Source organism: Gambusia affinis, linkage group LG10, assembly GCF_019740435.1.
Source record: "Gambusia affinis linkage group LG10, SWU_Gaff_1.0, whole genome shotgun sequence".
Classification (NCBI taxonomy): Eukaryota; Metazoa; Chordata; class Actinopteri; order Cyprinodontiformes; family Poeciliidae; genus Gambusia; species Gambusia affinis.
This window is the reverse complement of record NC_057877.1, coordinates 6,237,647-6,259,602: the sequence shown is the minus strand read 5'-3', so window position 1 is coordinate 6,259,602 and position 21,956 is coordinate 6,237,647. Positions and strand designations below refer to the sequence as shown.

General features: G+C 41.6%; 1 protein-coding gene across 1 annotated transcript in view; it reads right to left on the bottom strand.

Annotated features, from left to right (window-relative positions):
* sh3rf1 (SH3 domain containing ring finger 1) overlaps nt 1-21,956 on the bottom strand; it is a 40,623-nt gene that overhangs the window by 5,064 nt on the left and 13,603 nt on the right. Inside the window, exons 2-9 of the mRNA XM_044130072.1 lie at nt 11,825-12,100; nt 11,196-11,291; nt 9,203-9,508; nt 5,665-5,775; nt 3,065-3,192; nt 1,837-2,007; nt 760-1,019; nt 400-686 (exon numbers count right to left, since the gene is read on the bottom strand). Coding sequence (XP_043986007.1) covers nt 400-686; nt 760-1,019; nt 1,837-2,007; nt 3,065-3,192; nt 5,665-5,775; nt 9,203-9,508; nt 11,196-11,291; nt 11,825-12,100 — 1,635 coding nt within the window. The remainder of the gene's footprint in view (nt 1-399; nt 687-759; nt 1,020-1,836; nt 2,008-3,064; nt 3,193-5,664; nt 5,776-9,202; nt 9,509-11,195; nt 11,292-11,824; nt 12,101-21,956) is intronic.

Sequence of the window (21,956 nt, the reverse complement as noted above, 5' to 3'; positions counted from 1 at the left end):
TGTTCCACAGAAAGGGGAGACGATAAAAACCACAGAGCTCAAACTCCATGGAGGTGTAGTCTGATGGAATAACTATGTATTTGTCATGAACTCCTGGACAGACTCTGATCTTAACTAAACATCCTGCAGTCAGAATCTGACAGAAGTGTTTCAGAGTTAGCATGGTGGCTAGAATCTGGAATAGCAATATTCTTCTGTAAAATATTAACAATATAGCAAGAAACTTGATTTTCTGCTTAAATTATGAGTAACTAGGTCATTTTATACATTTCAGAAAATGTTTGTGTAAACATCGCGAATATTTTCACATAATCAATTGGTGAATTTGATCCGCCCAGCAATAAGAAATTCCTGAAAAGCTTTTGCTCACAAAATCTTTACCGTGTAGAAACGTCCTACCTTCACATCCTTGTCCAGTCTGCAGGCAAGTGCTGAGTTAGACGAGGGACTGAGGGCAGAGTTACTCCCGACAGGAACGGGTCTCAAAGCGTCGCCGTCCAGAGACGCGGCGCTCACGTTGGGTGGGGTCAGAGAAGCAGCGGCGCAGCCCATCGCCACCCCCACCCGACTACAGCCTTGAGCGGGACTGGTGGAGGACTGGGGGCAAATGGCGACGTGTGGGAGGTAAGTCACAGACTGGATGGGCGTCACTGCAGCTGTGGGTCTGTCCTGACTGTGACAAGCAGCTGCAAAGACCACAGAAGCGGCATGAGATGGAAATTCTCATTCACGCCTTTAGGCAGCATCTGTGCGCTTTACCTGTTCTGACAGCGTTGCGAGCCTGATTCACAGTCATCTGCGAGTTGACGTGCAGGGGAACCTTTGGCTGCTGGCCCGTGGCTGTCTGGGCTGATGTTACAGCTGCAGGTGGGGAGCAGGCAGGGAGGGGTTTATTGAAATCAGGGCCAGGAACAATAGCCCCGAGGGGAGCAGAGGAAGGACTGACGATGGTGACTCCTCTGCCCGCCTGAGTGCACAGACTCATGGGCACTTTGGGCTGGGTGCTTCCTGACGCCGTCCTGATGGGGGAGAATGTAAAAGAAAATGGTGAAAACAGGGAGATAATTAAAGGATTTCTGTACTCAAATGTCAGACCTTTTCAAGACCATTATGAATTAAATTACAGACCTGTATCATGACAATAATTTTTGCTTACCCATTATAGATGCATTAAGCTAGCTGGCTAGTAAGGGTTTATTAGCAGCTAGTTAGCAGTGGCCTCAAGTGGAAGAACATAATGAAGATGACTCAAACTTTTGGCTGATAGAAAAGACCCACAAGAAAAATAAACTACAAAGAATAAACGAGATTTAATAGTCCTACCACAACAAAATTTAAGACTTGAGATTAATGTATTTAAAGCCAACTTGCATATTTTCTGACAAATGTAAGAGATTTAACGGTTTTAATTTTAGATACATAAATGTAAGACTTTTTAAGGATGTGCAAACATCTCGTGTTAAATAAACGAATAAACTGGCTCTCATAAGTCTCTCTACTCTACTGCTCCAAAAAGATGAACTAAAAGCTAACGGAGTTGGATTTCTACACAAAAGCCTATCAGGTTTTACATTTTAAACTCAAAGAAATAAACTAGTTACACATTTCTAAAGAGGAATTTGCAAACCACTCAACTGCTCATTTTTATGGACATTTTTTTAAACATGGGACGGGTCTATGGTTCAGAAACTTCCACGGCAATATAGTTCACAAAAGCATCAAATAAATAACCTCTAAATAAAATAGGAGTTCATATTAAGGAATGACTGTGCAGACAATGCTGCTGTAAGACTAACCGTGAGTGTGCAGCATGCTGACACCGACCCAGCGACTAACCTGCTGACTGGGCTCATGTAGTTTCCAGGGAAGACTCCAATTTTTCCAGTGTGCATCGAGGTGCCCTTGAACCAGCCGTCCTGACAGCGTTCCAGCACTAAAAACATCTCTCCTTTCCTCAGCTCCAGCTCATCCTCCTTACGGGGAGTGTATGGGAACATGGCCACATAGCTGGATCAAACAACAAACAGATAACGCAACTTTCAAAACCACGCCGATGAAATCCCAACACCGCTCAGAAATGAAAGCAAGGTTGTGTGCGTTTGATTCCCTGACAGCCCAGCTGGACAGCTGTCCGCACCTCGGCCGAGCTCCTCCAGCACAGACTTCGCTCTCTGACCCAGAAGAAAGTCAGCACGAAAAGGATAAACAAGCTGCAGGTCGTCCGCTTACAGGAGCACAAGAACAGGGCTGTAACAGCGGTCAGGGCAGAGCTTTGCAAAGTATGTACAACGTGAAATAATTTATTGTATTTTATTGGGTTTTTATATCAGGGTTTCTGCAGGTTTCATCAACTCAAACCTGCGTCTCCGTCCTGCCAACTGGTGAGAAATTTGCACTTATCCATAGTAAACGCAAAAAAAGCTCGCCAGCTAGTTAGCAAGGGTACATTATTAGTGGCCTTATTTTTCTATACATGGATTTAAGACTTTTTAAGGATGCTCACTATATGATAGATCAACGCAGAACAGTGTATAAATGTGGAGGAAGTGAAAGAAAATAAAAATAAAAATCTATAAGGCACACTATGTGTTAGACAAAATTCTAACAAAATACACTAAAATTTGTGCTGGTAGTGGGACAAAAATGTGAAAAAGTTAAAAGTATACAAATACATAAATGCCCATCGACCAACATGTATGCACTGGGAGATCCAGATGACCACAGGGGAAGCCGGCATGAGAGGAGCAAACACTCATCAGGTGTGTGGGTTGACTGGGGAGAGTAAAGGTGAGCGGGTCAAAAGTCAGAGGTGAGAGAATGGATCTCCCTAAGGGACCCTGGAAACCTTCAGTGACAGGTTTTGACCTTTTCACCGGCACACAAGCTCCGTCTGCAGGCCCACACCGACAGCTGAGAGGAGGGTGGTCACACAAAGATTTCCCCTCCACCAACCAGGACAGTGCATTCAGTCTGAACCAGCACAAACCCGCAGTGACAATCTGCAGCATGTTTATGGGGACCTTAAAATCTGTGTTGGGAGTGTTTGTTTTCCTGTTTTACTTACACTGTAGGTCTTTGTCTGCCACTTTGGTCACTTATGCTGGGGGAGGGTCTCTGTCCAGCAGCGAGGGAATACGCCGCTCCGCTTACCGGGGACTGAGGAGGAGGAGGCGGCGGCGGCGGAAGAGCATCCTGTGAGAGAGAGAGAGAGAATAGGAAAACCGTATTAGTGGTTAGACGGGATCAGTGTTCAATTACAATTTCACAATTCATTACTTATCTCCTCTTGTTATGACGCACAAACTCAAAAGCAAGAAGTAATACGAACCTCAATAACAAAGTTATATAAGCGTGGAAACTAGTTTGTTTATTAGCAACAATGAGAGAAGGAGATTGAAAGACGACCGGTCACTTGTTATTCCCTTGGGTTTGCCCACACCAAGGGAGCACGGTCTGGCAGATACGCACTCTTATCCCTGACTTTCTCTTGGAAAGGAGAATCGCCTGTTCTGCTTGTTTTATTGCTGCTAGGAGACCACATGGCTAGATCTTAAATCCACTGCAGTGTTTAATTGGGACCATATGAAATGAGAAACATGTCTGTGAGCAACCACCAGAACCGACCCACGAGTGGACTCACGCTCTTCAGAAGATCTCCGACTGCAAACGTTTAAAACACTGCGAGGAAAACACAAAATCCCAGCAAACGAACTAAAAACAAACGAAATAAACAAACGAAATAAGTGAGCTGAAATGATCCCCGAGTCGAACACTGGCAGCAGCGAGCAGCAGAGTAATAGCTTCCATGACAGGCTGGGGGAGGAGAGTGGCGCTCAGACAGCCCTGCGGTGTGTGTGCGAGCCTACGTGTGCACGCCAGCGTCGATCTGCTCCACGGTTCGCTGCCGACGCTTGAGCTGAGGTAATTAGGTTGCCTGCAGGCTGGAGAAATCATGTGTACAAAAAACATCATGTAGGTTTCCCAAGTGACGCGGAGAGCTCAACCTTTTGTGTACAACATTCCTGCTCATTCAATAACTCTACATACCAGAGCGGACGCACGGAAAGACAGGAAGTGTGCGTGCTGTTTTCAGCAGCCTGCGGGACGTTTTAATGAAACTTCTAAGGCTTTGTGGACTATCAAAAAATCTCTCGGAAAGAGGATTTTTTTTAAAGCACATTTTTATGGACATTTTTACACGCTCAACCATCTACAGTGTAGATGGTTGAGCCCATTAACTCATTAACCTTTGGCTTTTTGTTACATTCCAACCACGAAGTCTAATGTGCTTTATGTGACAGACCAACACAAAGTAGAGCATAATTGTAAAGTGGGAAAAAAAAACCCTTACATGGTTTTCAATATTTTCTTATTTTTTAGGAAAATGTAACAAAGTGTGGTGTGGGTTCATATTCACAGCCCTGAGTAAACGTCATTCAATAGGGTTGTGTTTCTATCGCCTCTGCAAACTGATATTTTTGCCTGTTCCTCTTTTTAAATTACATTAAGCTCCACAAGACCAGATGTATTCAAAGAGAGCATCAAGAAATGTAATGATATTAAATGGAAAAAAAAAAAAAAAAAAAAATGATTACTGTGTGCGGTTTAGTGATACAAGTTACACTTTGAGTGAGTGGCATCCTGAAGAAGCCTATTTACAATGGGATTGTTGGATTTGTGTTTTTTCCACTATGACATGACATGCAGTCACAGCAAGCAAGAGATCTCAAAATGTAATAGTTGTAATAATGATTTTTATCATTATCACAATAGTACCACAAAATATTGCAATAAAATTCTAAGTCCATGTCACCCATGAATCCAACCAAGTTTCCGTTCCCTTTGCACTCAGGTATTTCCCCTGCATATAGCTCTAACATGAAGTCTGGTCAAACTTACTGGGTCTGTGCAAAAAAAAAAAAGTATTCCCACATCACCATGCTGCCACCACCAAGTTTCTTCCAAGTTGAGACTCTCGGCTGCATTTGTGTCATGCTCTGAGACCCTTCAAGGACGGTCAATTAAACTGGAATCAATTAGAAACAGTTCATCTTCACTTACTGATGAGATGAAAGAGAGGGCAATTGGTTGCCTTGGATTTTATTTTAGGACATCAAATTGCACTTTAGACAGGGCTGGGCAATGTGGCTTAAATAAAATCTCTAAATTCAATTTCTGATTTTAAATAGATTCCCCCCATTTTTAAAAATCTAAATCTAAAGACAGAAAATATCTGGCATTACTTTGTTTTGTGAGTTCACCTGAATTCAAAGACAAAATAAACATAAGCTGTAAAACACGTTTGTCCAACAAGATGTTAATTCCTCACTCTAGAAACCCAGAAAGTGCATTGGTGAAAAAAAATCCAGAATTTCCAAAAAGGAAACCTTCAAAAACAGAAAATTTGATCCGTGGATAAAACTGATTTGTCGCCCAGCCTTAACCTTAGACCTTTATTCGCAAACCTGGAATCATGCACTACTTTCTCTGTTGGTCTGTTAAATAAAATCCCAATAAAATACTCCGCCTTTCTGGTTGTAATGTGACAAAATGTGAAAATGTCTAAGTGACATGAACACATTTTTTTAATGACCCGTAAATGGTTATGAAACTTACAAAGCGGGAATCTATTGAACTTTAACAGCTCAAACATGTTCGACCTACCAAAGCGATGGAGGTGTAGCTCGTCTCTGAAGGAAATGTGAAGACTGTTGCTGTGGTAACCGGACTGCTAGGGGGTGGGGTCACTATTAGTCCCGTTGTGCAAATATGTACCTGTCAAAGCAAAGAGAAATGTTGACTATTTAATACATTCTCCTCTCATCCAATAAGAGACCAAAGTGAACACATTATTGTAACCAATTATCTGATTAATTAGACATACAATACAATAACACTCTGATCATCAACACAGTCTCATTACTTGAAGAGTCACAGTGTGTGCCAGGATTTCATTAAAAGAAAAAAAAAAAATCCCTCTCCTGTCACATTGTGTAAATGACCCACTGAGCAACACAGAACACATGTGGCTTTGTGTCCAAGCTTTGACCACAACGCTCGCCACGCGGCCCAATTGGTCAAAAGGAGTCAGGTGATCACACACCAGGGTATTTCATTGGGCATGTTATTTGCGGGCAGAGGGAGGGGGGCGGGGGGCTTTCCCGGTTGGTCATCCACCCGAGTCACTGTGGTGTCTTGGTAACAAGGCAACACTCTTGGGACACACAATATGCCCCTGTAGCTCGGTGACTCTCCACGGCTGGCTGATCCAGACAGACCCGCCTCCTAAAGGTGAGCCTCTCCGTGCGCTCACAGCCGCCTCAGAGGAGCAGCTCGTTAAATGAAGGCTTCTCGTTAAATGAAGGCTTCTAGAAAACAGAGATTTCTGGAATCTTCTGGGAGTCTCGGGTTTAGCTTTGTTATTTTCTTTTTTTTTTTTGTTTGGTTTGTTTGTTTTGTTTATTTTTTGATGGAAAGACGACAAGTGCCTGCGAAGATAAACAGACTGGGCGTGCAGAGGCAGAACATTCTTCGTGTTGTGATTCCCGCCCCACTAAAAACAGTCGTTGTCTGTTGTGTTGTCAGTGGGGAAGATTGCTTTACAGCCGCAGACAGGTTCTCTAGAAGCCTTTATGGCTGAAACTCTCATAGATAATAAATTAGAAATGCCCAATCATGCTTCTCCAGGTCAATACGGATTTATGATTATCTTTGAAACTTGGGCTGCTGATTACCATTTTGACCAGATCTAATTTGTTGTTTTAAGGAAAACAAATGCAGTGCAGGTATAGATAGTAGTTTCAAATCAAAGCAAAACAGAAGAAGTTATTAGATCGGATCAGATTTTGATTAGGGGGGCACGATAAATCGGCATGAACATCGGTATCGGTTGATAATAGTCAATGGTCCGATGAATAAAACTAAGCTGATTTTAACAACCAATATTTTTTTTCCAGCTTGTTGGCGTTTGTTTCTGGAGAGTTGGGGGAAGAGGTCGGTCATGTGATATTTGTTCGGTCATTTGACAGTAATAGTGTTGCAGCAAAGGATTGTGGGGAGTTTAATTGAAGCAAAGAAGCAAAGGTGAGTCAGCAGTGTGGTCATTTTTTTCCAATGTGTCTTATTGGCCCAAATTTTCACACCGATGCATCGCAAATTTATATTGAACTCAAAATTGAGTGACTCAAATTTAACGGATACAATTTAGGCACTAAATGAAAGATAAAACAGATTTTTGTTTTTATTTCTGTTTTATAATAGGCCCACCGATCACTAATCTGAGGCAAACAAGGGATAATTGGATGATCGATTGGTGCATCTCTACAGAAACAACAACATGCTCAGAAACAGATCCTCAGGAGAGGCTTTGCTGTAGAGGAGCACTGTGTTCATCTCACAGAAAACTCAGGAACATTTAACGGTAGAAGTTACCAGGAGGTTTTGGTGCAGAGATTTGCAGAAATTCTAAATGCATCAAAGCGAATATATTCCAGAGGAAAAAAGTACACAAATACACAGACAGTAATAAAAAAGAAAAAATGAGTTGACTGAAAAATCAAAGTCGATGAAAGTAGGACATTTGACAAGAGAGTCGAGGTCTGTGTTTCAAATTATTCACAAACCAAACCCGTGTTATTTTTTTAATGCCAGTCATTGTTGAATATAAATAATGCTGTAAGAGAAGAGAAAATACTCAAAGCGGTGACAACGCTAGTGAGACTCTGTCTGGAAAAACAAATGATAAATTCATGCCGCATATTAACGCAGCCCTATTCGCAAAAGGTTCTCGGGCTCTTCATGCTCGGCCACTTGAAAACTTTAAAGCGACATCAAAGTAATTGTTTTGTTTATCTCTACACATCTGTTTTTTTAAAGCACCAAATCAAGACTCAATTTCCAGCAAGTAGAAGCCACAGCGCAGCTTTGAGCTTCTCTCATGTCAGGATTGGTGTGGAAACCTTGAGGGCTAATTTCTGTGGATGAGTCAAGCCGCATATGGATGACTTTAAGTTACTAAAATCAATAATAGTTTGCTTGGTACAAAGAGAGAAAGGGACGTTTGTCTTCATGTTCAAAGGATGAAAGTGGTGCTTTCGGGAAAAATAAAGTTGGGAAAATAAGAGCAGCTAAGTCGAGAGTCTTGCATAAATGCTTAAATCCTGGATCCTATATAAATAATAATCCAAATAAACTTATATTTGGCATGAAAACAGAAATACATTGCTATGCCATGATAAATGCTATGATAAATGCTTCAACAGGTGACTGAACAAGTAATTGACTGGTCTTGGGTTTTGGCTCGTCATTAAAGGCTGATGGTGGATCTCAAAATCTGACTAGTTGGCAACTGGCTGAGACAGAGCTGATTAGGGGTTAGCGCCAAAACCGACCGACACACACACACACACACCACACCCATCAGACTGTTGGCTTCAGTCTGATGCCAACAGATATTATTTTTTCTAAATGCTCCAATAAAAAAAATAAAAAAAAAGTAACAAAATTATGCTCGGCCAGGCGGTATTACGGGGAGAGGCGGTATTATGTATTTTCCAGGCATTTTATGGCACAATCCAGTAACTGTTAACTTTAATTGTTATAAAAATATGACGTGTAGGAAATTCGGCTTTATAGGTTAACATGTTGAAATTGAGCCTCTGTCTCTTTAAGAAACTCCTGCTCTTTCTTAAACTCCACTCCCAGGAAGTCATCACAACATGGCTCCTCTATTAACCCTTTAACAATGATTTTACCAGGGTTACACTGAGCAGTAGCTCCCATAATGAGCTCAGCAGATGCACAGTTCCACCAGGTGTTTGCTAATTGCTGCCGGCTAGTCTGAAGGAGCTGAGTGGAGGAGTCATGGAGAGAGGGTTAGACTGGGAGGCGGAAGCTCAGAGGAGGAGTTTTGCCTCGAAGGCAGCTCTCTGTTCGCCCAGTCGTTTTTCACAGCTGAATGGTTGCCACAGGAGATTCAAGGATTTCTCAAGCATGAATCCAGGCAACACTCCAGGAGTGTTTTTGATGAGGCAGTAATATCGTAACATGATGTGAAGTTATTTTTATGACTTTACATCATTTACATTATGACCTTTAACAGAATTGTGAAGACGAGGACTCACTGCCCAAACTAACAAATCAGAAACAAACAACATCCAGAAAAAAACCCCTCCTCCATGCATCTCCCCGCTGACCATCCTACCTGTGAAGGTGCGCTGCAGGAAAGCCCCCCGCTGATCTCTCCGATCCGGGCGGCTGCGGTAGGGTTGCTGGAGCTGATGAGGACCGGGCCGCTAATCTCCATGGAGTGGCGCTGTGGCGGAGGAGCGAGCATGGGTTTGTGGGACATGGTAAGAGAAGTGAAGGAATGTCGTTTCTTGGTGTTCTTCTTCTCCCCTGGCCGCTGGGCCCCGTTGCTCTGGGGTCCCAGGGAGGCCCCTTCAATGGACTCTCCACTGGAGTCGGATGGCTTGTCCAACTCTATGAGCTGGCGGGCTGCAGAGTTGAACTATGGGAGAATGAGAGGCAGAGAGTGGGGGCGAAGAGGGAAACAAAGAGAAAATCACTAACAGAGGAAAATTGTTTTGAAATCTGACCCTACCCTGCAGCTGATTGGCCTATATTTTCTTACATTCTAGCTCTTAAAGTAACGCAATAGTCGGCAGGTCAAAGATTTACTGAAACTGTGAATGTGCAGAAAACGTTGGATCTCTGATGAAGCATTAATGACCTTCGTCTTATCGGGGTCTGAATGTCTACTTCGTCAACACATTATCAGAGATACTGCTGCTTCTACAAGCAAGACCAACTTTATTTTAAGGAAGCTTACTGGTCTTAGCCAGCTAACACCAGGTTCTAAGACTCTTTAGGCAATGTAACATGCAAGTGAAAGACAAAGGTAAAAATCAAAGCAGCAGTTTTGGTTAATCACAGGGTGCTTGAACTTGCCATCATCTCTTGCCCCAAGCAGCTCTTTTTACTTAAAAACCTAAATGTTTTAGAGCAATTAGGTGTGGAGTCTGTCTGGGTTAATCGCTGAAATGTCAAGACATTAAAAGTACCAAATCATACATTAAATCAACTTCAGATGAAATCAAACGGCCCAGAGGAAAGGAAAGGAAGAACGCAATGACCTAAATATTTCTTATTCACGCTGAACTTTCATTGTTTAAAAATATACAGAATGAGCCATTCTCAATTCTGTCCCTCAAAATATTAACAATGAATACAATGGCAATTAAACCAGAGGAAGAGGGGATTTATATTGTAAAATACTCCCATGTTTAGCACCGACCATGTATACTTGAAGAGGAATCTCACCAACAAATGACAAAAACAAGGAGAAACACGACATTACAGGAGATTAATATAAAGATGCAAGATGTTTTCGGCACCAACATCAGTATCAGTCGATATTAATCATTTTTTTAACATATCAGTATTGGTCCGATAAATAAAACTGGACCAATATTAACAACTGATATTTGTTTCCATCTTGTTGAAGTTTATTTCTGAAGGGTTGCTGTATGTGGTATTTGTTTTGTCATGTGACAGTGAGTGAAGTAGCAAAGGATTATGGTGAGTTTAATGCTGAGAATGAGTGGTGAAGTCAGTGGTGTGGTCGTTTATTCAAAGTGTCGAAAAGGTAGTGAAATATTTATTGTCACCTTCCTAAAATAATAGCCTAAGACATTTTTTTTCAAAAGATGAATTAGGCACACACAAAAAACTTTAGTTAAAAAATTACTTTATTTTAGGAAAGTGATGATATACGATACATAAAATATCGGCAAGTATCACCAAATGGCCATAACAGCAATAGTACCTTTTCATATTGTTGAATCCATGGGTAAAATGCATTTAAATTGATTTACACATGAGATTTGAACTTTTCTTTGACTAGTTACCACCATAATTAAAGAATACAAAGGAAAAAATAATAATCATACGCAGTAGCAAAGTACAAAGGAACGAAATCCCAGAGGTTAAAAGAAATTACCCCGACAAGGCGAGACACTGACCGCTTCTAAGAGTAAGAGAAGCTTAACACAGAAAACATTTGTGTTTCATAAACTTAAGTAGATTTAAAGGAATAACAAAAAAAAAATAATAAAATTAGACCATGATCAAAATCCCAGACATCTGACTGTGAAGTGAGGCAGAGTTTCATCACAAGAATGAAGTTACACTCTTACCTCCACGTATGAGATGGGGAAAATTCCAATTTTATCTCCCAGCATTCCCTCGGCCCAGTTTTCATCAACTCTGCGGATCACGGTCAGGATGTCATCCTAGAATAACACAACAGAGAGGGGAAAAAATGTAAATAAGGGTTGTATCTAACGCAGAGCGTTGCTTAACCTTAGGGAGTGAACTTCAGAGCAGAAATAATGAGGAGGAGGAGAGTTTTTGGGGTTTGTGAAACAGAACATACCCTGGGACTAAAAACAGCTCATCAGATGAGACACTTGCTGAGCTTGTTTCTGGTGTTGCTCGTGTGGCATATAAATTGATGACAGAATCCAAAACAATCAACTTATGACCCAGCAGCTGGATAAACAATGCAGCTTAATTACTGTAGTTAAGCGATGCCTCGCTCTATACGCCATTCATTCTCTCCAGCCTAATTACAGCTGCTCATCAAGAGGCCCGGCTTAAAATCCAAACCGTTGCTTTGGGTGTTTCATTTAAAAAGCCTGACGTTCTGACACGCACATAACTCCAGAAAATGAAGGCCTACAAGGCAGAAGCGTCACTGTAATGAGAGGTATTTTGGTTTTACTGCTCTGGCTATGTGGCAGGAGAACGTCTGCGGCGTTCTCACCTTACAGAAGGGCAGGCAGTCCTTGTCGGCCTCCTTGTCTTTCAGCTCGAAGTCGTACAGAGCTTTGCACTGAGGCGGCGGCTGCGGCAGAGGCTTGATAACCTGGACGAAGTTAGTGGGGAAGAAGCCGTGGACTCCGCCCATCTCGCCGTGGTACCAGTTCTCATCCACTTGCCGGCGCAGGATGATGATGTCACCCTTGCTGAATTTGAGGTCTCCCGGTTCCTTGCCGTCATAGTTGTACAGCGCCTTGGCACAGGGAAGCTGGGGCATTCCCTGAAACGGCAAAAAGATTTGGCGAATCAATTTTTGGCCTGATTGAAGAATCCGTGTTTTTTTTTTTTTTTCTTTTTCAGAACACTTAGTGCTACTAAGTCTCACTGTTCAGTGCAATTACAGGGTAATGAATCGTCAAAGTTAGTGACTGTCGGCATCTGTGAGGAGGTTTATATAGCTGGAGGAAGCGCAGACTTGTGAGCAATTTAGAGGCAGCTATATGTTCCACTAAATGGAGACATGACTGCAGTTCACTTACGCTACAAGAGAGCAAGCAAGAGCAAGTCTTCACAGATAACAGGAAGACTGACCGGAGAAAGAAGTCGCTCAGTTTCATCTGGCTGACCTTTTAACTTCTGCCCGTTACAGAACGAGCACAGACAGCTTTTCAGAAATTTCTAATTTTACCATGGAATACATGCAGTTTGCAGGTTTAGCAATGTCACTTACATTAAACTCAATACTCATTTAAATCCTGTTTTTTTTTTTTGAATTAGTTGAACCCTACTTTCTAGCTCACACATGACATCAAGGTCTATAAGACATTTTCAGTGCTGTTCTTATGTCTTATGTGTATGATCCGATATTGGTATCGGATTACATTGGTCAGAAAACTTTTTTATACACGCAGATGGATGCGCTCTGCTCCAACATTCAGTCTGCAGCAGCATTTCTATCCAGCAGCGCTTTGCATTTTGCACGGAGACCCACTGGTTAATAATAAATGGGTCAGCTGTTCCAACACATTTTGTTGTTCACTATTGTTCTCTGGGTAATTTCACTTGATTAAGCATTCTCTAACATTCCACACTGCAAAATACGCAATAAATTATGTATGATTCATGCAAATATCATCTAGGGCCAATAACGATATCGCCCAGTACGCCAATAATGATATTGTATCGAAAGTGAAAATGTTGAATCAGGAAACCCCTGAAAAAAAGGTGAATCGACACCCTTATTATGTACGTATGTACAAATAAAAAGCCTGCACAATCTGAAAGACCCCTATAACAAGTGTGAATTGGAAATAAATAAATGTAGGCTTGAGTTCAGTCACCACCAAAAGGAAAAAGATTCCATGACACCCTTCATTTAAAAGATGAAAATGGGGGTTGTAATGTTTTCAAGCGATAAACAGATGATTATGAGCTTGTCTGGTTTAAGTTCGATCCGTTTACGTTTTAATAATATTAACATAATCTACACAAATGTGTGAAACTCGGGCAGCTAACACATGGACACACCAGCTCTCCTAAAGGCTGAAGTAACTATTCAGAGCATCTCTGCTACAGTATGAGCCTGGCTGATCCTGCAACTTCTGACTGGGGCTTGAAAGTACGTAGAGCTCTGTGCGTTTTAATAAGCAGAGGAAGGTTTTGTATCCAGGCCTGCAAGCCTGCAGTCCTGAAAGGCTCATTCAGGGAATGACAACCCAGGGAAAGAGGGAACGCCAGTGAGGATAGTGAAGCATCAATGTTCTCTATTCAGTGAGAGGGTCCATGAGAAAGGCTTCGGTCCAAAACAACCCCCACACTACCGACCCCGCTGCTGTTGGTCACAGTCCGCAGTGATCAGAATCCCAAACACCTTCAGTCGATTTGATCTGAACTCCAAAGCCAAAATTGAAAAATCACCGTTGGACGACAGAAAGAGACCCAAAGTGCGCACTGAAAGTCTGAGAAGGAGCCAGACACTGAAGGGTTAACGCGGAGTTTGGAGTGGGCTCTGCAGTCTTGTTAAAGACTAATGAACCGTTTAAAGGCTCAGAGGAGAATAAAAGTGCAGAATGAGCTGTGATGGTGAACCAGGGTGACATTACCCTGCTGCAGAGAATCACACAGTCTGAAGCACAGAGCCAATCACACTGCGGCTCTGCCGCCGGTCCGGCCTGTGGAGACGACGGGGAGACGAGGGGTGCGCTGCGGCCCCTTGGACACTGCGCTGGAGCTGGGCCTCTCTGCTTTTTCAGAGCGAAAAACAAGGCTTTTGAAAGTGAAAGCTTTGACATTTTTGTTTCAAATGACAGTACGGGTTCAGGTTAAATCCAATTACATGGTAAATATGAAATGCTTGTTCTCATGAAACGGCGACATTTGTAATCGCTTGTGCATACAACGAGACGACATAAAGCCCGTGTCCAAAGTCAGCCGTGTTATGCAATTTATTTCTGTGACTGCAGCCAATAAATAATCTACTTACAAACATAACAGTTTGAATAAGCCAGTTAAAAGCATAATTGTTTTGTGTCTTTATTATTTTTTACTCAAGCTTTGTAGTCAACATATTTATTGGCACTTTGTGCTATTCTCAGGCCTTTACTGCCCATTTCTAAACTGAGTTTAGATCCCGCTGTCTGGAGTCATAAAAGAGGTGCTGTCAGCAGAGCTAAATTTCCATGTTTCACTTGGCTAGATGCAGTGAGAGTAACAGGGAAGGGAGGGAGGGGGAAATCAGGAGACTGTCTGTAGGGGGCCCTGGATGAATGAGTTAGTGAGGGGGGAAAGACGGGCTAAAACTGGGGCTGGAAGATAGCTCAGGGGGGTGGCTAATATCCGGTGCGCGTTCACAGAGGCAGTGTTGTTGTTTCTAGAATCAGGCTGCATAGAGAAGTGTGCAGATACAGAGCAAAGGAGGCTGTGCTCGGGGAGAAAGCACACAAAAGTGAGCCAATATCACAGGAATGTCATAAAAACATCTCAAACATACACATTACGTAAACACACAAGCGTATGCAGATAGCTCGAGCTTTTACTGCTATTAGACCGTCTCTAGAGACAGGACGAGACTCGAACAGAGAGCATCTCGTGATGAATCTCCCTCGATTTTATGCTCCAATAAAAACAGAGCAACTACAGAACAATTCAGCACCAGGACGATTATTTTTTATTCCTCCGTCTTCGCCGATGGTTTGAAAAATGAGTGGAGAGACTACCGTAGTGATTACAGGATCACACGCCACTGTAAGACTGTTGCTACTTAACAAGAGTACACGCAGCCAACTTCAAGTGACTTACAACCTCTTTAAAGATTTATAATACACGATTACCCACAACAGCAATAACCCACTTTGGCCTAAGAAAACAAAAAGGCAATGTACAGGCCACAAGAGGCTTATGTTTCTTTAAAACTAATAGGTTAAACCAATCCACAGGCCACAATAGTACATTACGGAACAGAAAACCTATCACTGTTGTCATGTCAATTGAGCTTTCTCCACCACAAAAGCTGGTGGAGAAAGCTTTCATCAAATATTTCCATCGCAATGTTAGATGGAAAATAGGATCTGGAAATATAGAGATCATTTGAAAAATGTTTTTAAGAAAGTAGCACCGATGGTCTGAGACCAGAATCTGTCAAAGCTTCAGACTGGCTAGTGAGATCTCAACAATCCCTGTTGTTTTTGTGAACCCATCATAAATAAAGGTTAAAGGTCAAAGTTTCATTATTATGAATATTTAACCTTTCTGCTGTGAAAAATATTGGATTTATGAATATGTAATTTATTAGTTTTTGGCAATGAATGTTAATTAACAGATTTGTAATTGGCTATTTTTCATCTGTTGTCCCTGAACAATGAGAAATTTATCTAGCTAAAAATTAACAAAGGTCATACAAACAAAATGAAAACCTCACAAATTTTGTCAATAAATACAAACAATAAAATCAATACAAAACAAGGAAACAATTATTAAGACAATAAGAAGTAATTTAAAAAAAAAATGTATTAATCCATCTGGATGGCAAAACACAAGGGGGACGATAGGGGAAGGCACTAATTCAAAACACTGACAGATCTGATGTGATATGAACCAATTCCTTAATTGTGTTTTTAAACAGATTAAAAGCACTAGCCATTTCTAAAACTAAAAGTAAAAGGTCTACTTTTTCCAGGGAATACAAACAGAAACGGATGTTTAAATAACGCTAACTTTGCAAAATGCTAAGCTCTAACCAAAATGCAAACTCTACAATACTTTATTTCACTATGGTAAAAACTATTTTCCTTGCTTCTTCTCCTAGCACAAATAATGACCAATCATTGCAAAAAGCCTGCAACGCATATTCTGAATCTTGTTTCTTTGTCATCCTAGATTATAGTTCTTAAAGAAGAATCATAATTGACTAAAGGTTTGGAAACCAGAGATACCTCAGTGTGTCTACTTCTGAGACATTAAAAAACTTTTATTCAATCTTTTTTGCTACGTTAAAATCATCGGCCAATTAAAGAATCGTTCAACAATGTATCATGAAGGAGAATCTGTTTTCATAGGTTTGCTTCTCTTCCTTGCATCTAACCGTTCATTTCACTGAGCAAAAGAGAGACGCTTAAAGATGAAGGGAAAACAGAAACTCGTCCCAGTCTGTGGACATCAGCTGGTGTTCTGCAGCTAATGCAGTTAGACCCGTGTGCTAAAGGGATTTTACTGTTATAATGTTCTCTTCCACAGCGCCGGGCTGTAAGTGAATTATCCATGTGTGCTGCTGTACAGCACCAGGAGTGAGTAAACAGGCATTTGAAACAAAAAGCAGGGACACAGGACTACACTTAGTCAATCCAAACAGCTTCATTTTACAACCTTTGGTTTTTTTTACAGCCATATTAAAGAAAAATATGCCATCCTTAGTGCTCAAGAACCCAAATAAAACTACGTGATCCACACAAAGTAAGCAACGTAAAAGAATTGGACTTAAACAACAGCATATCTTAACAGCTAAGGATGCGGTAACTTTTGCTCCATCAGCAGTCTGGGAGCAGTGTGCAACCACAGCAGACGGGAACCTTTACCCCCAACCAGCAAGTGTCAGACATGACTCCACTCCCATATGGGCACATCCAGAATCTCAGCGGGGGCTCGGAGAATGAGCCGGGGGTACTGCTGCCAAAACGGTGCGTGTGAAGCGGCGGGGTTAGTCTGGCCACAGTGCTGCTACAAGCAAATCCAGGCTTGTTAGGCATTCAGAGAGAGAGAGAGAGAGTTGGAGGGCGATCTGCCTTTTTACAACCAGGCAGCAGATTGTTGTGGGTGTCGTCGTCAGCGCTGCACCGAGTGCAAGAACTGACACAGTGAGAGTGAAGAGTGGAGAAAAAAAATTTCACAACACAGTTCAGCTTGATTCCATTACAGATGAATTAGTTTAATTGATTCCTAATGGCGTTTCTATTGACCACTGTAGGCCAGGCTTTTTCCCAGCACTTCACTGCACTTTGTTCATTTATAATACAAGAACAGATACAGTGAGGCAATCAGCAGCGCTGCTGCTAGGAAACTCATGAGAGCAACAACCAGCATCAGCGGGAATTTTAGATGAAATTGGAATATTTTTATATGAAAGTACCTGCAAGTTTGATTTTTGCCATTTTCTCCACTCACTGTTCCACAAAACCATCAATCAATATGAGCAAATTTGAAAATGTGGTTAAATACAGTTACTACATGCATTTTAGTTCACAGTGCGTCCTAAAGAAAACTAACAAAAATGGGAATGTTTTTCCAAGAACAGTACTTGTGTTTGTGCTGCTGTGCCATGCAGTCACACCCATAAAGTTAACTAAAAAAGTGGTAATATATGGGGAGCGGTGGTGGCGCAGGAGCAAAGCACGACACACATATGGAGGCCTTAGTGCTCGTGGTGGTAATCGCAGGTTTGATTCCCGGCCTGGTGACATTTGTCGCATGTCTTCCCCCTCTTCCCTGTTGGACTATTATTAAAAAAAGGCCACTACAACTAACAAAACCTTTTTTTTTTTAAAGTGCCAATATGTAGTTTTCATCATTGTCACAATAGCACCACAAAATGCAGTCACACTCATAAAGTTAACTAATTGTTAACATAAAGTTAGCAATAAAACTCTGAGTCCATATCGAACTACCCCAAGTTTCTACTCTTGGAAAACAAAATCTGAAAAGTTTGTTATGCATTACTGTCCAGGAACTTTTACCTTGGCTTCCTTAAATAAAATTCAGTACAACTGGCTGCTTTTAGAAGTAACCTAATTAGTAAATAAAGTACAGCTGTGTGTCATTTAATCTCAGTATGAATCCAGCTGTTCCGTGAAGGCCTCAGAGGTTTGCCAGAGAACCTTAGGAAACAAACGAGGAACACAGAAAACCGGTCAGGGATAATGGATGGAGACGTTTAAAAGCATCATTAGGTTATGGAACAGTTTCCCAAGCTTTGAAAGGTTTGCTAATAAAATGCACAACTTCATCCAAGGAATTTACATCCATAAAAGATATTAACACCTCCAGGTGTTAAATTGCTTATTTTGCTATGCAGGATAGCTACATTTTTTAATTATTCAGTTTTAAAATGGGGGCAAAATTGCTTTACTGTTTATTGGTCTTACTGGTTTTGTCTTACCAAAACAGTGAACATATTGTCTTTTTTAATTAATGTAAAAAAAAAACAAAAAAAAACTACGGTTTCAAAGAAAGTCTAGGCCATAGTGAAAATTGTATTGAATATGTTCTTTAGTATCAAAGTTTGAAACTTTAGTATGGTGACAAACAGTTTGGACAAGTATTAGTCATCATGCTCTTGTCATATTAGCCATGTCATGCTACATTAGAAATGCATTTAAAAAGGGGTGGAGATGAGAAAATTGTTTTAGACATAAAACCAAAATTAGTCAGCCCTGTTTGGAGGTTACCACAAAAACCACGAGGAGAAATTAGACCAAAACTGAAAGCTTTTGCCAACACACTGTGTGTGGTAGAAAGCCAACACTGCTAATCACCGTTCCTGCATCAAGGCATGGTGGTGCCAGTATCATGCAGCAGGGAAGCTGCTACATAACAATGCAGTATTTACCATGCAATTGCTGCATGAAAGAGTTGAAGGACGATGGATGGAGCAAAATATAGGGCAATTCAAGAAGATGACCTGTTCAAGGATGCCAAAGACTTGAACAGATCTTTGGCATCCAGGGTATTTCCGTCCATAAATACCTTGGATTTATGCTTGCTTTAAGCTGTTTGAAAGGTAATGTAAGCATTTCAAACAGGTTACCTTAGGATTAAGACCCTAAACATACAGAAATGGCTACAATGGAATGGCTTAATCATTTGTTAAAATATCCTAGTCAATGTCCGACCTTAAATCAAAAGGACAATTCAACCTTAAATCCATTACACAATGTGTACAGAACATGTTTCAAAACTGTTATTTACGGATACTCTACGTTTCAGTTGGTAGAGACCAACGCTAAATGACTTGAAGCTGTAACTACACTGAAAGCTGGTTCACACTATACTGACTTAAGACTACCACATACTTGGGTGTACTTCACTCTGCGGGGTTCAGCGCGTATTCAATGCGGTCGTCCGAGCAAAGGTCAAGTTTTACAACTGTGTGCGCATACAGGGTGTAGCACAGTAAACTGAAATAACGTTCAAAACCATTTTTGTATGAAACGTCAAGCTGACCCCTGTCAGTGCGGCACAGAGAGAAGCAGTCAGTCACTGCTAGCAATCACCTGGGAACATTATGTGTATCACAAATAACACTGGAGGAGAGACTTGGACAAATTAATTAATATTTTTGGTCTAATTTGTATTGGTGCCAGTATTAGGGTAGGCAGTGGTAGGGGAACTTCTTAATCCTGGTCTGATTTAATGACCAGGGATCGCAAAATCCCTGGTCATTAAAACGTAGTTAGAGTCTCTATGTAGAGACAGTATCCCTGTAAGCGACAGGGATACTGTCACTTACGTTTTAATCCCTGGTCATTACAATGTAGTTAGAGTATATGGAGAGTGTACCCAAAAATGTGGTTGAACACCTGCAAGCCAGAAAGAAAGCGACCATTTTTATTCTACTTCACAATAATTCACAACTTTGTCAATAATAGTTATGGTAAACTAGTCTTAATGGGACAATGACTGGAAAGTTTCAGCATTCCCAATACTGTATTTGTGTTTTTTAACAAACATAATTCATAGCATACAATTGGTGTTAACAGCACATTTTGGTTACAATAAATTGCTTTCTCAGTGCTGTTTCCTGATAAGACGTCCAATCCAAATTAAGATGTTTGAATATATCGTGAGCACAAAAATACCACAGCGTAAAAAAAACAAAGGAAAAAAAGACATTGTTTCAAAAGAAAGTTGACAAAAACTACAAGTAGGGCATGTGGAACTTTCTCAAACTAATATAAAGTAAAGTGCTGGATGAGTCCTCGAGACGGTAGAATGTAATGACGGCGCTTCATCATCTAGAGCTGCCATCTACTCCGCAGTATGAGACAATAGAAAAACTTCCATTTGCAGGTTTCTATGGAAACTCCATGCAGGAGCCATTTCCCCCTATTTTTGGGTCTCTTGACAGTGAAGTGAATCTTACAAAGGAGACTCTTGAACATCTCATCTGTGTCTCAGTATGGAATTGTAAGGGTGACGTTACTGGGGTATCGTATCAGGAAAAATACCTCGTTTTTCAGAGAAATTTGTGCAGCGTGAAAACATTTAGATCAGCTAAAAGTCTCTGTTGTGTGTCACTGTGACAAAAATCAGACTTGAGAGACTGAAAAACCAGCCACGTGAAAAATAAAATAAAATCCTAGGTTCGAACGATAAAAGAGAGAAATTAAAACTTTTTGTGAACGATTGCCCAATTCAGCTCCAGACAGGCGGAAAGCAGAAGAGATTAAAGAGTCAAACATCTCAGCGAGCAACAGCAGCATTTGTACATCAGATTCCTGGATCAGCTACAACAAAAATGTTTAAACGCCTGGCATGAAAACGTGGGGAAACGACCTTTATCAAGCAATACGGTGTTGAATGTTGTGGGAATGTTTACCGACTTTATTTACATCCAAGATGTCGAGGAGGCAATAAAACATTCAGGCCTAACTAAACTAAAACTTTATGTGACAAAACTCAAGGCTTGTTTGTTTCCCCTCGCTACATACTAAATGAGGTCCCACACATTAGTCCACAGGCATGAAAACACTCGGCGCAGTCTGGACGCCAGATGGAGGCTTGGATCGCATGTGAGAAGGAACAGGAAGCTTTCAAAAGTCTTGGAAACTCTCCCCGTGTTCATCGATGTTGCTCGAGCCGCGAAGGCATCTGTCAGATGGCCTGATACTTATTTAACGTGAAGAAAAACAAATGCAGTCTACTCCTAAATGCAAGCGATAAAGCACATCTTCCGCGTACCCACGCTATGACCCCAGCAGTCTGCTTTTACTGCTGGTTGTTGACTCTTCAGCTGTCCCCCCAGGGGGCGCGTGTAAATCTGGATGCTTAGACCAGAATAGGAGGTCTGAAAAATCAGGAGCTCCATGAACCGACGGTGGCGAGGTTTTATGAAAACGTTCGGCACATGGACATACAATCAGGACATTTTACAGCATTTTATTAGCTGCAGAGGGAAAGCGTTTTAAGAGGAAGGGGAAAGGATTTATGGGAGAGCATGTGCACACATTGTAGAGGTGTCACGCATGTGGTTTTCATGAAGCTCTAGTGCGTCTGGCCATCAGTGTGGGTTCTACTGTGAAAATGCAATTAGACAAAACTACTCGCACATGAACTGGCCCATTTTTTTGCGTAACCTTTCCGTTCATGGGCCTGCTTTTCGTCCGCGGGCCGGCCTTCCGACGCGGGGGTAAACGCTGGCTCTGGGTGGCCTCGAAATCACCCGGCCGGCTGGTCTGACTCGAAATCCGAAAGGACAGAACCCTTTAACTCGGTGCCAATTCATACGCTGGGCTCACCGGTTTCTCGCACAGGAACCCGCTCACATTTCACGGCAGATGGAGCGTGTGAGAAGGCAAAACATGGAAAGCCAGAAAGACGAGCGGAGAAACAGTCGGAGATCAAAGGGGGAAAAGAACATGAGGCAGAGA